Source organism: Equus quagga, chromosome 2 (assembly GCF_021613505.1).
Source record: "Equus quagga isolate Etosha38 chromosome 2, UCLA_HA_Equagga_1.0, whole genome shotgun sequence".
Classification (NCBI taxonomy): Eukaryota; Metazoa; Chordata; class Mammalia; order Perissodactyla; family Equidae; genus Equus; species Equus quagga.
The window spans coordinates 143,823,489-143,839,648 of record NC_060268.1 but is presented as its reverse complement, the minus strand read 5'-3'; the positions used below and the strand labels follow the sequence as shown (position 1 = coordinate 143,839,648).

Sequence of the window (16,160 nt, the reverse complement as noted above, 5' to 3'; positions counted from 1 at the left end):
AAACTTTTGACTTCTAAACTTTATTTCCTAAAAGCCCATTAGAGAAAAAAATGCCAGTACTTTTCATTTACAAAGGCGAGGTCAATTAAATTACGTTTCCTGGGTTTTTCCTGATGTTTGTTGTTTGGTTTATGTGAGTTTTTTCATCAAAATTCTTACATGCAAGCAAATCAAGTAATTTACTGTCCCAGAATATAACTTTGTGAAAGTCATACCATGCTTGAGTTCAAATCTTTCACAAAACTGTGACTTTTAAATACTTTTATTCTTGTTCTAAGGAAGTGTCCTAACCATAGGGCTAATTTCTTTAAAGTATATTACTATTCATATTTCTCTCAGCAGGGACCTTTCCTCAAATCTGTTTTGCTTTAAGCTTTCTAATTTCGTGTTTTACTGGTACTTATTGCCAGTACTGTAGTCACTTGTATATTTAATTTATACATCAGTGGATTCACACCTTGGGCAAAATTAACCCCGTGCTGGGACACAGGCAGCCTGGGTCAGCCTCAACTGTTCCCAGACATCCTGGGTGGTGTGAGTGAGTCTCTAGATCTCAGGAGCCTGGTTTTTCTCACAGATAAAATAAGGGCCTCTTAGTCTAGATGATTTCTGTTACTCTACACAACTATGTCTTGATTCTAACGTGATTGAATGGGCCAATTATGTTTGACTATTATTAACTGCAGAGCATTTTTTGTCCAGAATACGTCCAACTCCGGATTCCTTAAAGTCTTCTCTCTGGTTTCCGTGTTGGCAGGATGGGAACATGAGAAAGGGAAGCGAACTGTTGCCATGATAATTGTAAGCATCCCCACCCCTGTCCTTCTACTGGGGTACGTTCCTGTTTTCCCCCCTCCCTCCTTGAGGCCTCTTCTCAGTGTATGTGGCACAGCAGACTTGTAAGGCTTGGGAAGGAAGATGCAGGTTGACACACCAAGCAGTGGTATTGATGGACTACCCTTCCCTACTCTCGTAAAGAAGATGCAGATGTTCTTAGTATCAGAGAGACTCCTTGTTTCTAGTTATTTGCCGTTGCAGTGTAGCAGTTTTATTTACCCAGCATCTTGGGGAAATGGACCCTTCTAGTTCTGGAATATTCTGTTTAACAGAGAGTTAACCTCTCCCTCTTTTTGTGTTTGACTCTGCTGAGTCTTGACCCCTCTCCACACCGTCCACCAAGAGGTTTGCCACTTAGGCACGTTTTACACAACTCCTCAGCATTAAGCGTGTTTGGCCAGTAAACCCAAAGGAGCATTCTACTTTGATTTTAAGAGTCTTGGAGCCCTTTAAACAATTAGCCTCTTCCTTCTTGCTTCTGTATCTTCACTTTTTAGAGGGGAATCAGAGGCTGAAACTAGAGGATGACTTATTGAGAAATGAGATCACTGAAATTTGGCCAATGCGCCCCATCTTCAGCCAGATGTTTGAGGTGCTACATAACCTTGATGCTGAATTGGTGACATTGGGACATTTGGTTCTATCCTTACGTGATATACAATTGTCCTTTACTGTTAAGCACGAGTTTTGGTTTTTGTCCTTAAATCTTTTCTTTTGCCTCCTTTTATTCTTAACACCTCCCCCTCAGGTCTGTGTGTGTGTATGTTTATACATATATCCACGTGGGATTTCCATGACATTGCAAAGTGGAAAGCAACAATAATGCCTGTCCTTGAGAACTTTTTGATTTTTAAAACTGTAAATAATGTTGTCTCCCCATTTAGAATTGGACTGTGAAGCCACTGACTAGGAAAAATTCCTGAGAAATCTCTGCATTTGTGTCAGACTTCACTGCAAAACAGGTATCCCTTGTTTTCAGAAAGCATGATAAAGAATATGTTAAACTTAGGGATTTGGTACGGACTTCTTATGCATGGCTGAATCATGGCTAACACGGTGGCACCTATGTGTGGTACGTGTGGCTCAGCTCTGTTAGGACACTGTAAACACCTGGCGAAGAAGAGGCCAAGGAGCAGGATTGTAGAACTTCCAGGTCGAGGGTTGTCTAGCCACCAGAGAAATCCTTATGACTTAGTATTGTGATGATAGGTACCTCAAATTCAGCTTGTCTAAACTCAGATTTATCATCTTTTTCTTCCAACTTCTTCCTCCTGTGTGGGTGGTGGAATTTCCTAGAAACCTAGAACTCCTCAGTTCCTTTTATATAAATAGTCACTAAGTTCTGTCAATTCTAATTTCAGATTCATTACCTCTTTCCGGTCCTACTTAGCGATGTGCTCAGATGCACCTTAGTGGGGGCTCAGATGGAAGCCCAGTTCCTTAGCATGAAGCTCAGGGTTCTTCCTAATCAAGACCCAACGTGTCCTACCTCATCTCTAGCTGCTCCACTCCACAGTTTGCCTCAAACACTTCAAGTTTATGTCACATTCCATTCTATTCCTTATGTATGTGTCTCCTTCACTGCTGGATTTTAAGTTCCTCCAGGGAAAAGACTAGATCCTATTCATCATTCATCCTTATATCCCACTGCTTGGTAGAGAGTCTGGCACCTAGCAAGTGCTCACTTAAAATTCATTCATTTATTCAGCTTGTATTTACTGAGCACCCTTCCATGTGCCAGGCTTGGTTGTAGACCCTGGGGTGCTGCAGTGAGCAGAGGCCCCCGACGCTCTCGGGGAGCTTGTTTTCTGGCCAGGGTAAAGCAGTCAGCGAACAAAGAAATGTATAATACCAGGTAGTGATGAGGGAACCGGGGAAAAATAAAGCAGTACCTCTAAAGGATTAGAAAGTGTTGGGTATACTGGGGAATGGGTGGTATTTTATACAGGGCGGTGGTTCCAAGTATGGTGATAAGTCATTAGAGGAGAAGGATATGGACAGATTTGTATTTTAAAAGAATCACTCTGGCTGCCGTCTAGAGATAGGGAAGCAAGAGTGGAAGTGGGGACTGGTTATGATGCCATTATAGGAGTCCAGGTGGGAGACAGTCACAACTTAGACTCAGTCACGTTTGGCCAGTGAGTTGATTTTGTGCTGGGGTGGTGGGAAGGGACGAGATCTTTCTAGAAGCTATGGCTTCTATTACACTGTAGCCACAGGGCTGGCTTCTGTTTTGGTATCTTCTTCATGCGAGGTTTTTGGGTCTCTCTGTGAATATCTGCATTTTGTAGGAATTTAATGGGGAGATAGAATTTGTCAATTTGGGAGCTCTCACAACTTTGTTTAAATATATTTTATTTCAGAGCAAAGTCAGGTCATGTATATATCCTGATAGATGTTTTCTACTGTGGCTTCTTTTGAATCAGACATTTGCCTAAAAGAAGTGGTACAAATCAGTCGAGGGGGTGGATTATGTAAGGACGAATTAAATAATGCAGGGTATATTGGTCCATTGGTGGGGAAGAGAAATATTTGAAGAAAAACAGGAGCATTGGATAGTTGGGATGTGGGGGAGAGTTGAAAGAGCTTGTGCTAGAGGCCTGAGGTAGAACATTCTGTCATAAACAGCTGCATAGAGTTATAGAGAGGCTGATGGAACGGTCACTGAGTAGCTTCTTTGTAAATTCATTCCGTGCCAAAAGGAAAGGAACTAGAGAAGGGAAGTGGTGTTGGCAGATCCTGCTTAAGACCTGCAGTGATATTTGTAATCACAACTGTCTCTAGGGGCTTTGTTGATCCGCAGGAAGGAACAGATACAGTTTTCCAGTGTGGCTTTTCTGGGATCACACTCAGTACTGGGATGGATTTTTCGATGTTTGGCAGCAGTGTATATCTTATGTTCAGGGACCACGTCGGAAAAGTCATCTTGTGTATTTTAACCTTTGATAAATGCTCTGGCATTGGGGGCTTTCCTTGTTAGGTGGGCATCTGCCAACATAAGAAAGTGTATCTACAGCATTTCCTCTCTTCCATGAGTGGAATCTAATTTCCAAGGACATGATCCTGGCTGATTGGCAACTGCTCCTGTCAGATGCTAATTTGATTCTTTGGGTTTGTGTTTTATTCAACAGACTAGACTCTCCACTAACATTTATCTTTCATTTTATCCCGCTTTAATTCCATCAGGGTTTCTTTTCACATTACGTTGATTGGATCAGAGTACTTATCTCTTTCCTCTTCTAATCTCCAAGGTAGTTGATGAGCACAGTTATTGTCAACATGTTTTCAATTGTTTTTAAGTCTTTGATGGTTGTGATTAAGTGAAGGTCTTAAAAGCTCTTGATGAGAAGCATTTGATATGAGGCAGGTCTCTCCAGGTTCCTGTTCACTAAAATTTATTTTCCAAGTTCCAGAAGAGCCTTTTCTTAAGGCCGTTTCACTTTGTTCTTTTTTTTTGAGGAAGATCAGCCCTGAGCTAACTGCTGCCAATCCTCTTCTCTTGCCGAGGAAGACCGGCCCCCAGCCAACATCTGTGGCCATCCTCCTCCACCTCATGTGTGGGGCGCCCGCCACAGCACGGCCCGCCAAGCAGTGCCATGTCCGCACCCGGGGTTCCAAACTGGCGAACCACGGGCCACCGAAGCAGAATGTGCGCACTTCACCGCTGTGCCAGGGGGCCAGGCCCTCACTTTGTTCTAACTTGACCTTATACTGTGGACCGTAAGGCTAGTCTTTAATGGAACTTCAGGACATCTTTACATTTAGTTATGTATCAAGAAATCTTGAAGACTGCGTGTAGGGATGCAGCAGTAAGCAAAACTAAACTGCATAACAGTTATGTTCTGGGGAATTTTTGTTTGTTTTCATAGTAACATCTCAATTTTTGAAAGTGTGTGTTGTCCAGATTCCATCCAAGTATAAAATTCACAAAGACAAAAATTCCCTCGTGTTATTGCAGCTTTTCGGGGCCTCTAGTCCATTATTTAATTGGCTGATAAGCTGTCATATGCCGCTCCGGCAATAAGGCAAGATAGGAGCTCCGGGATGTCTCTTCCCTGCCTTTCTTCTCCCTCTCCATGTAGCTGTGTCTCTTATGTGCTTACTCAAAGTCTGTTCTCTTCTGTTCCTTTTCATCCGTGTTGTCAAAAGTCATTATCACCCTGTTCAAGTGGCAGATTCCAAACCAGCTGACGTTTGAGTAACAAGAATTTTTTTTACATACATTGTGTCATTTGATCGATGAACCCTTAAAATAAGTGGTGTTTTCTCCTCTCTCAGTGAAAATAACTGAGGCTCAGAGAATCTGTTGACTTGCCCAAGATCCCATGTGGTATATTTTGGGGATTCAAGGCTCTTTTGTGTAAATCCCCTGTAGAAATGTCCTGGTATAAAAGGCACCTGTCCTCTGGAAATTTATTTTCTTCACAGATATAGTGGCATAGGTTCCATGTGCATAGGACAGATACAAAGAAAACAGATCAGTTCAGTGTTTGATGATAAGGTTTATGTGTCATATACCATCCGGGACACATGTTCATTTGCCTCAGGGTGGACCTGCCGACCCTCATAGCTGTCGCATCTTGCTGTTCCACTGTAGTTTGTAGAAAATGTACTTAGCTCTTCCCTAGCTGACTCTGTGCTGTAACCTCCTGTGTGTGACGTGGGCCCTGCTTACCACCAGTCTGGGAAATCCCCTTTGCCACCAACTTCAGTCACTATTTTCTACTGAAGACTGACCAGGAGTGCCCAACCTTATTCTTTTTCTTTTTCTTTCTAGCAAGTTTTCTCCTCTCCCTTTGATTCTGACCCCCCGTCATCTGGCTGTAGAGCCTGGGCTGTTACCCTGTTTTCTTTCCTTTCCTAGGGATCTTCCCTGTCTCATTCTCATACACTTTCGACCTCCGAGGCTTTTGCAGGCCTCTCCCTCACTACCTTATACTAGAAGCATTTTTTGGAGTCGGGTAGAACAGTCCCTCGAGGGGTTAGATGATGGATTCTGTCCCAGGCTGTATCTGCTTCATTCTCACGGTAGCTAATTGGTGGTCTCATCTGCTTTCATCTTTCCTAATTTTTACCAGTTTAGGTCTCAAGATCTAAATACTAGCCTAAGCCCTCAGAATTGAAGGAACCTTGGTTCACCTTGTGTAGCTTCCTAAATTCAGTAATCCCAGCTGTTTGGCTTTTAAGTTACTGTAAACATTATAAGGGGGAGAGAGCAAAAAAACCAATACATAGATGCAATAAATTACAGTTTTATGAATTAATTTTTATTTATAACACTAAAGAAAACTAAGTAATGCATCTTGCTTGTAGGCAGATTAGAAGACAAAGACAAACAAAAAGAGAAAAAAAGTTACTTATCATGTGGCCAGACATAGATAATGCCAATATTTGGGTTCATACCCCTTTTGATGTTTTTCTGTGTGTGCTCATATATATATAATCTATATATATATATGTGTGTGTGTGTTTTTAAATGGTATCTTATTTGCCTTGTGTTTTATAACATGCTCAGGGATTATCTCTTTCCCTCTGCCTTTAAAAAACCATCATGAATGTCTGTGTAAGGATTCATGATCTGAGTTAGAAGTCACCACATCTGTCTCTCACTGGCCTGTCAGTATCGTGACAGTGGTAGTTAAGCATTCAGTTATACTGTAAATCTTACTAGTTTAAGATCATCCTATATCTATAGCCACCTACTAACTGAGTGAATTTGATCAAGTAACTTAACCCCTGTAGTAGCGTTGTGTACTCACCTACAAAATGGGGATAATAAGATAGTGTCTATCTCAGCGTTGTGCGTACTGAGTGAGATGATATGTATAAAGTAACTCAGCTGAGTCCGTGGCATCCTGGTTCCCAAGCCTGCCGCACTCCCATACCATCTTAGTAAGTGGCATCTCTGCCCTTCCTGGTTCTCAGGCCAGACATCTTGATTTTGTTGTTGATATTCACTTCCACCCCGTATCTAGTCCGTCTGTGCATCCCACCACTTCTCAACACCTCGATTGCTGCCGTAGGTCTGACCACCACCGCCTCTTACCTGGGGTGTTGCAGGAGCCTCCTACTGATCTCTGTTTCCATTCTTGGCTCTCTTAAGTCGCTTGTCAACTCGGCAGGCAGAATGTGTCACTGTAAGAGGAACTTGATATATGTCACTCTTCTCTCACCTCCTGCAGCTTTAAGGCCATAGTCTTCATGGTGACCAAGGAGGTCCTACCAGACCTGGTGCTATTTCCTCCCGGACCACGTGTCCTCATGCACTCTGCTCTCTGACCTCCTTGCTGGTCTGAAAACACCCACACACCAGCCTCTGTTTGGGGTCTTCTCCCACAGGTATCCTCATGGTTAACCCCCTCGTACACGGGGACACCTTCTCTGACCAGCTTAGCCCCAAAGTGTAACCTCCCTTCCCCCAATGACACTCTTAGTTAATTTTGTCCCTGAACACTTACCTCACACGCTCTGTGTCTACTTATTTATCTTGTTTATTGTCTGCCTCCTCCACTAGAATATAAGCACCACAAGGCAGGCTTTTTGTGTGTTCTCTTCACTGCTGCATTCCCTGTGCCCAGAATAATGCCTAGCACATATATATTTGTTATGTGAATAAATAAATAATAATAGCAGCAGCTAACATTTATTGAGTTTTGTACTGTGCTAGTTACTGTGCCTAGAATTCTATAAATGTTGGCCACTGCTGGTAATGTATGTGCTTATTATGTTTTTAGAAACCCTCTGTTAAAATAAGAGTGTGTTACTTTTAAGGATAATCCATTAGCCCAAGAGCAAACTTTAATCGTTCAGTTCCACTAGCTGTGACTGAACAAGCCCCTAAGAATGTGATTTAAGGTGGGTGAGTTTTGATGAAGGGAAGGAATGAGGAAAGATCTGGGTATACATATATGTATTTGCATTATATATGTACATAAGAGTACTTGTTTTGTGTATACATATATATGCACACACACGTTTATACACACATGTGTACATATATACAAACAAATATACATATATTTTTCCTAATAGCCTGAAATACCAACAAGAAATGTAACTCCTTTTGTTTTGTACATATGTATGTAACTAGTTTCCGGAGGATACTTGATTTTAATTCTTCATAAGTGTCTCAAGTAGATCATATTGATGTTGTCTTTTATATCTTCTAGAGTGACATTTTTTCTTTATGTTACAATCTATGTTTAACCCAAGAAATTGTATATTTTTTTAAGGTGGGTTGAGAGGGACAATTTTATAATGTGATCTGTTCTTTGCAAATCCCCTAACAGTGCGGTTCATTTCCTGAACTTAATCGACTGTTGCATTATGTTCCAGATCTTTACATGGGGCTTAGAAAAAAGCTCTAAGCCACTGCCTCCCTTCCTTTTTTTTTAACTTGACAGTTTTATTAGTGAAAAGAGCAGCTACTTGAAAGCTTAGAGACCAGGGATTTGTTGTGGCTTTCTTATTGACTGTGTGGCCCCAGGCTAGTGCTTTAATTCTTTACACCTTAGTTTTTCCTTCTGTAAAATGGGATAATAATATATGCTAAACAGGAATGTGGTTAAAATAATTAATACCAAAGATGTAAAATCTCTTCGAGTTGGATTTTTAAAGAGGCAAAAAGGCACTGTGCATGTACAGACACAGTTCTGGCCTGGGCACATGAGTATGTCTCATTCTCCTAATTCATAAACTGTGTCTTCTGCCCTGTGTGGATACCCAAGAAATATTAAATGAGTTATAAATCTCCTAGGAGAGCTTATATATTTACTTTTCTGTTTGTTCTGCAGCATTTATTCTTTCCATTTCATTTGTTTTACTAACCTTTCCATGGAATTTTCTTTCCCAAAGTACGCAATTAAGCCCTTGGTTTTCATGATCCACTGTCTGGAGCAGCTGAGACTCCTGTGATGGGTGGAAATCCCATAGAGGGCAGTGAGGAGACAGGAGAGGGAAGGGAGAAAAGGGCAGAGTTCACAGTCCCCAGTCTCCAGGGGTTTACAGTCCCACCTGGATGAATGGACAAGGGTTGTAAATTAAAATAGAAGTGCAGAAAGGATGCAAAGTGAAGGATTAGTGAGCATCAGAGCAGGTTAATTCTGGAAGATATATGAAAGGATTTGAAGGACAGACATTTATGGAAATAAACAGGAAAGGACTATCAGAGGGACTAGAAAGTGAAGCTCTATGGCACAGAACTGTATGGTGTTGCCAGTATTGTGGGTACCATCGTCGGTCCCACTGGGACTAACAAATGAGTTAGGCACACCTTTAAGAGCTTCCTCTAATAGAAGAGATGAGACCCTTTGTTGGTAATGGTGATGCCAGTATCACTATTAAAAACACCATACAATGGAAACAAAGTTCTGAAGTGATTTGGAGGATGAAGTGAGTCGGCTTGTGCAGAGGTGGTATTTGAGATAAATAGATAGGATTATAGCCAACAGGATAATGGGAGTGGCCAGGGAAAGAGGTTTACCGGCAAAAGCTAGAAACTGGAGTTTTAGGGAACAATGAGTAGCTCCTTTTGCGGAGGACAGTGGGATTCATGTCTCCAAGATAAGACAGATAATGTAGCTTGGGGTCCTGTTGAGGGAGCTATGAGGGCAGTTGGCTCTTCAGTGGCAGTGGTGAGCAGTTGTCACAATCCAGGGAATCCAAAGGTTAGTAGCAAGGAATTAAAAGGAGGAAAACAGATTTAAGAACCTCTTGGGAGTTGGCTTCAACAGAGGATGTTAATAGGAGGTGGGGCTATGAAGAAATTAGAGGCATAAGATAGCACCAGGGAACTTCTTTAGAGCAGGTGGCCTCTCAGAGACCTGAATGGCAAGCAGTGTTCTAGAAGTCCAGGCAAAGGGAATGGCTGACACAAGGCAGGAGGGACTTTGCGTGATGTGTTCAAAGAGTGCCAAGGGCATCGGACTGAAGCTGTAGTCCAGAGAGTGATGGGAAGAGTGGCAGGAGGTGAGGTTGGAGAGGCGGCTGCATCATCTAGGGCTTCATGGGCTTGGTGAAGGATTTGGATTTTATTCAAAATATATTTGGCAACCATTGGAGGGTCTTAAAGAACACATTCTGTTTAACTTTTTCAAAAAAGCAATTCTAGCTGCTCTATGTAGAATAGGTTTTAGGGAAGCTCAAGTGGAATTAGGGACAACAGGTAGAAGATTATTAAGAAGTTCAGGTGAGAAGGAATGTTGGGAAGTGGATGGTATTTCAGAATGACTGTTAAACGTGGGGAGTAGTAAGTAAATCTCACCGGGCACACAGTGTGCAGACAATGATGAAAAGTGACATGTTTAATGGTGGATATCTAGGATTTTTTCAGCACTTCAATAACTAATATAGTTATTAAGTTATTATCAGAATGCGTATTTTGTAGAGTTCTGGGTCAATATGAAATATGACATAAAATGCTAACAGTGAAAAATCGAGTTAAGTAGATTTTGGATTAAGTAACTTAAATGTGATAGGATATTGGCTCATCTATAGGTACACAGCAGTGTAGTCTCAAAATAACATTGGGATTTCTAACACAATTTGAAGCAATTTCCTGAATCTTAGTGTCTTGTGTAATAGATTTATATTTCCACTTAAACTCTCTGAACCACAATTTCCCCATCTGTAAAATAAGGATCATAGCATTGCAGGTTGTTTTAAGAACTAAATGGCACAGAATTTGGCATAGAGGAGAAATTTGGCAAAACCCTAGCTGCTCCTGATAACACCCTGGGAAATAACCTCAATAGTGTTTCTCTTATTCATAAGAAAGAGGCATCCTTTTCCTCCTTTTGTTGACGAGGAAGCTAATTTCCAAGGAAGTTAATTGGGATGGTCCAGGTCAGGAAGTGAGTCCTTGTAGAGGTAGCATCTCTATAAAGACGCGCTCAGGGACGCCTCGTCCATGTGGCACATACAGTCGTCCCCCCTTATTTGCTGTTTTGCTTTCCGCGGTTTCAGTTGCCCTCAGTCAACTGTGGTCTGAAAATGTTAAATGGAAGATTCCAGAAATAAACAACTCATAAGTTTTAAATTGCTGTCGTTCTAAGTAGTGTGATGAAATCTCGTGCTGTCCCACCCAGGACTTGACCCATCCCTTTGTCTAGTGCATCCACTCTGTACACACTCTGTACACACTTAGTCAATGAGCAGCCATCTAGGTTATCAGATCGGCTGTCAAGATCGAAGTGCTTGTGTTCAGGTAATCCTTATTTTACTTAATAATGGCCACAAAGCACAAGAGTAGTGATGGTAATTCGGATATGCCAAAGAGAAGCCGGAAAGTGCTCTCTTTAAGTGAAAAAGTGAAAATTCTTGATTTAATAAGGTAAAAAAAAACCATATGCTGAGGTTGCTAAGGTCTACAGTGACTTTTATTGCAGTATATTGTTATAATTGTTCTATTTTATTATTAGTTATTATTGTTAATCTCTTACTGTGCCGAATTTATAAATTAAACTTTATCATAGGTATGTGTAGGAAAAAACATGATGTGTAGAGAGAGAGAGTTCACTACTGTCCAAGGTTTCAGGCACCCACTGGGGGTCTTGGAATGTATCCCCTGCAGATAAAGGGGGACTGTTCAGGGACCTGAATCTTCACTGGCCTCCGTGATTGCTCCAGAGATGTGGGCCCGCCTGATTCTGTGTTACCGTCACGTGTGCTCTCCCACTCGTTTATTGCCTCCGAGTTTTGGATTGTTGCTTGGTTCTGCTATGTTCCAAGATCTGTTTGTTTCTAAAAGCCAATAGCTTCCACAAAGAGCCTGCAGGCCAGTTCTGAGCGCTGAATGAATTGTGTATGTCTTCTAGCTATGGATTAGTTGAAAAAGATAACCAAAGAACTTTCCAGTGTTTTAATTCTACTTTCTAGTATATTAATTTCTTTCACCATCATTCCTTTAGAATTTTAGACCATTGTACCAAATACCAAAAACAATGTAGTGCTCCTATTTTAAGCCTAATTTGGTAATATTTAATCAGGTTCTGAGCACTTTTTCCTTTTTAAATACCATTGTTAAAGAGTTTAATAAAGTCATCTGCACTAGACATAACATGCTATTCTAACAAATATTAATAATTATAAAATATTAACACTTTCTTCATATTTTCTAATAACCAAATTTAACAAGTATGTCTTCCTTTTCTCTCAGAGAAAGTAGTAATGAGCCAGTTACTTAAATACTTGGGTGAAGAATAGATAACCGTGACCCAAATACAAGTGTCTGTGAAGTGACAGTCATTGCAAAGTGTGAACAGATGAGAAAAAGGCCTCTTTCCAACATGCAAGGAGAGATCTATCCCATAGGAGAAGAGCACCATTGTGCTTTTGAGAATTATAACCTGTGTCTTGTTCTTGGCATTAGCTGAATCTCTAGTAGTATCTCATTAACGTTTCTTCTGTGGCTTTTTTGTTGCATTGTTACATTTTTAACCATTTTAAGCCTTTTTTTTTTTAAACACATCTTAAACTTTTAAGCCTTTAAGTAAGTAAGAATTCTCATGTGTGAAGTTCTTTGATTAAGGAAATAAATGCTTGAAGTGCATATAATTCTTTGAAACACTTTTATAGCCTGCTTTTTAAAAGTTTATGGTAGGAGATCCTTGTTTAACATTACACATTGAAGATATTGTAAGCTTAATTTCAGAAAGATTAAGTAAATGTCAAAGATCAGAAAATTCTTGTAAACATCCACTTCCAACTTGTCACCTTGTTAACATTGACGAATTCACATGGATACAGTCATTTGCCTTTTTTCCTTCAAGTCAAATAGTAAATGTGACTGAATCTTCAATGTTTATTACTTTTAAAATATTTTTTAAAAGATTTGTTTTTTCTCATCCTTTATCATTTTTTCACACACTTCATTCTCAGATAATTATGAAACCCTTTCACTGCTACTCATATGTGACTCAAGTTTGAGATACGGAAATAGTTATTGATGTGTTTGTATGTATGTGTGTGTATGTGTCTTTTGTGTACCATAAAACAATCAGACAAAATGATTTTAAGATAATGTTCTTTACCAAAATCAATTGATAACACTCAATTTCTTTGTTTTTCTTCCTCTAAAGAGATTAACAGATCTAGACTTAACAATTTTCTCTCTTGGATGTTTCTCGTATAGTTCAAGCGAAGTTGCAGGTAATTTCTATCTGAGCAGGATGGCTAGAGAGGGCATTTTGTTTTTAAGAAAGATGGCTGTTAACATCTTACAATATAAAATTCACTTTAGTATTTCAAGTATTCTTGGTAAGACATTTATAGGTTGGTATTATTCTCTAGTATTCTCCCTCTTTATATTGTTAACTATATTGTGCTTTCATCATACTTGAAGTTAGAAGCACTCTCCTTTTCTAGAGAGCTTTGTGCTGAATAAATTCTCATCTTTGAAGATGACCTACAGAGCTTTACTAAGAAGAAATAAGATGGCCTCTATAGTAAGCAATTCTGACCTAGTTTCTGAAATCTGGGTAACGAGACATCAGACCCAAACTCTACCCATTCAACCTAAGTAACTTACATGAACTATGCAATTATGAAGGAAATGCTAATATAGTTGCATGGGTTGTTTTTTAATTAGTTTTTAATTAGTTAAGTTAAATTAAATTTCTTCATTCCTCTTGTTAAAAAATACAAACGATACAAATTCTCTTCCAACTACCGCACTTGATAAGAATATCTATCCTGCGTAAAAATAAAGCTGTACTACACAATTATAAAGTGATCACATGTTCAGTGTTCTCAGAGGAAAGCCTGTCCATGGTTTCTAAATTTTTTTTTTGTACATGTAACTCAGGTTGCCCCAGGCAAGGAAAAACTTGATCTCCCCAAGTTGGGAAAGAGGAGACCCACAGAGCTGTGATGCTGGCCTGTGGTAGAGCAGGATAGAAGTAGAGAGGGAAAGAACATTCTTGTCCAAGGATACACTGAAGTTTGCACAACTTAATTAAAGTACACATATGTGGAATTTGTTGTTCAGAGAAGCTGTCAAACTCAATATACATGTTCACATGTAAATATCAAATAATTTCAGGTTCATTAGAATCACTAATCAACTTGACATGGAAAAGATTTCTATTTCTAATTCTTGCTTGTTTTGTTTTTCATCCGTATAAGCTATACATTCGATGGCTACCATTGTGCATGCGTGGCAGGGATTTTCCATACGTTATTTCTACATGTTATTAGCCCTGCTTTCCATATTAGGAAACTGAGACTGAGAGATATCAGTAGCCTATCCCGCAGCCACATAGTTAGTAAGCAGAGAGGGAGATGCGAGTCAGATGCTGTCATTCAGACAGGTCTTTTTCTTGGCATTGTGCTTCCTCAGAGATGAGCTCAGAGAATCAGTTTCTGGGATGTACAAGTAAAATTGTTTAATGTTGTTGGCTCATTAAGTGTCAGAAAAGTTCTGAATTCTCATTTTAATGTCATTTTAATTTTCTGAACGTCTTCCTTTTTATGACAGAAAAGACACTCTCTAAATGTTTAACCACAGGTACTGAGTGGGCCCTGACCAATCAGAACGGGACCCACTTGTACATCAGTTGAATGTCAACTCAGGTTTAAGGTCTAACGAAGCCTAATTAATAGCAATGTAGAGCATTTTAAACTCTTTTGGCTAGTTAATACTAAAAAAAAGAAAAAGCTCACAGCCTCATTCTCAAAATCCTCACCTTAAACTGCTATTTGCAACAGTTATTCTGATTTCAAACTCTCAAGTAGTTTTGGGGGTTGGTTGGTTGGTTGGGTCATTAAAAAACTTCAAGTAAATGAACCTGTGGAATTGCATGACTGAGTGTCTGCCCTGTTTTTCCCTTTTTCTAGGTCTATTATTAGCAGAAGATTTTTCTGCATAGTTGGCACGCTGTACCTGTATCGGTGTATTACAATGTATGTAACTACACTCCCAGTACCTGGTATGCATTTCAACTGCTCTCCGAAGGTAAACCATTCCTCACTGTCGTTTCCCTTTTTGTTCGTTTCTCCTCTTGCCCAGGGGTCCTTTGACTAAAGCCAAAGGTGGAAATTTCTTCAGAATATAGTCAAGTCCCTTTACCCTCTTCTGGGAATGTTACTAAGCAGTATGGCGAGGTGGCCCCACCCTTGTCAGAATTTCCAGGCCTTGCCAGTGCTTCCCAGCTAGGGAGATATGTGGTCTAGTTAGTGTGCTGGAAGCAGTTAAGCTTTGTGTGTGGGTGTAGCTCTTTGGTTTCCTGCCAGACTTTTAAAATATCATTCGCTCCCTTGACACAGATCCAAAAGCTTTTATGTGCTTTTTCCCTCTGTTAGATGGAAAGTTCAGTTTCAAATGATATTTTGTTCCTTCTTTCTATTAATCCCTACCGTGGTACTCCGTAACAGCAGAGCAAGAGACACTATTCCTGTCTCCTTGCACCCTCCTCCCAGCCAAACGAACACTACTCTCTGAAGGTACATTTTGCCATATTGATCTTCTCTAGTAGCGTAGAAACCTTTCTTTAAAATAAACTTCATTCCTCTCTTATTGCCTCTAGCTTTCCATCAGATTCATGTAAAACTCCTTACCCAAAACCTTTACCTTGGAATGATTTCAACTAGGGAGATTGTTGGACCTTTAAGAAATAATTAGCTTTAGTTTTAAAAATGTTTGCCTACCTTAAAGCTCTGTAATGCAATCAGAAGTAGAAGAGGCTAGTTTCCTTGATTTGGTTGGAGAAAATGTGGAATACTATGATGTGTTTGGAATCATTTCTTTGCACTGCACTTGTGCTGGTGAAACACCCATACCCTTTCAATTTCATCTCTTTGTACTTTTGTTCCTTCCAGAAGAGAGATTCTCTCTGCTAGAACCTTGAAAGAGGGCTGAAAAATTCACTTTGGATTTTTAACGTGATGTCTTTATTGTTTGAAATTTTGGCTCTCTTTAGGTTTTTTGCTTGCTGTGGTCCCCCTTCCTTCTTAGACTTACATATGTGCTCAGAGAGGTAGCTAGTTTCTTTCTTCACTCTTCCGTTTTTGCTACAGCCTATTTCCTTAACTCTGGAGAAGCCATCATAAAGAATGAATGGTCCCAATGTTCCACTGTCTCTATCAGCAGTCCTGCCTCCCTGCACCTTCTATCTTGTTCTTTCTTCCACCCTTCCAAAGAAACCAGCCTGATGTCTTTATCCTCTATAAAAACTCTCAAGCACTTGCCTGCAGCTCCTGGGTTATAGGAAATATCTTGTTATCATCGAAGATTAACGATGTAGACTGTCGCTGGGAGGCCGGCTTGATAAGGAATATGTTCTCAGTAGTAGGCTGATGGTTTAGGACATTCACCTAAATTTAGTTCA

General features: G+C 40.1%; 1 protein-coding gene across 7 annotated transcripts in view; it reads left to right on the top strand.

Moving 5' to 3' along the window:
• SGMS1 (sphingomyelin synthase 1) overlaps positions 1 to 16,160 on the top strand; it is a 285,938-nt gene that overhangs the window by 248,995 nt on the left and 20,783 nt on the right. For all 7 annotated transcript variants that reach the window (XM_046652229.1, XM_046652227.1, XM_046652230.1 and 4 more), the window contains one exon: positions 14,671 to 14,788. In XM_046652229.1, the coding sequence (XP_046508185.1) occupies positions 14,671 to 14,788 (118 nt within the window). The remainder of the gene's footprint in view (positions 1 to 14,670; positions 14,789 to 16,160) is intronic.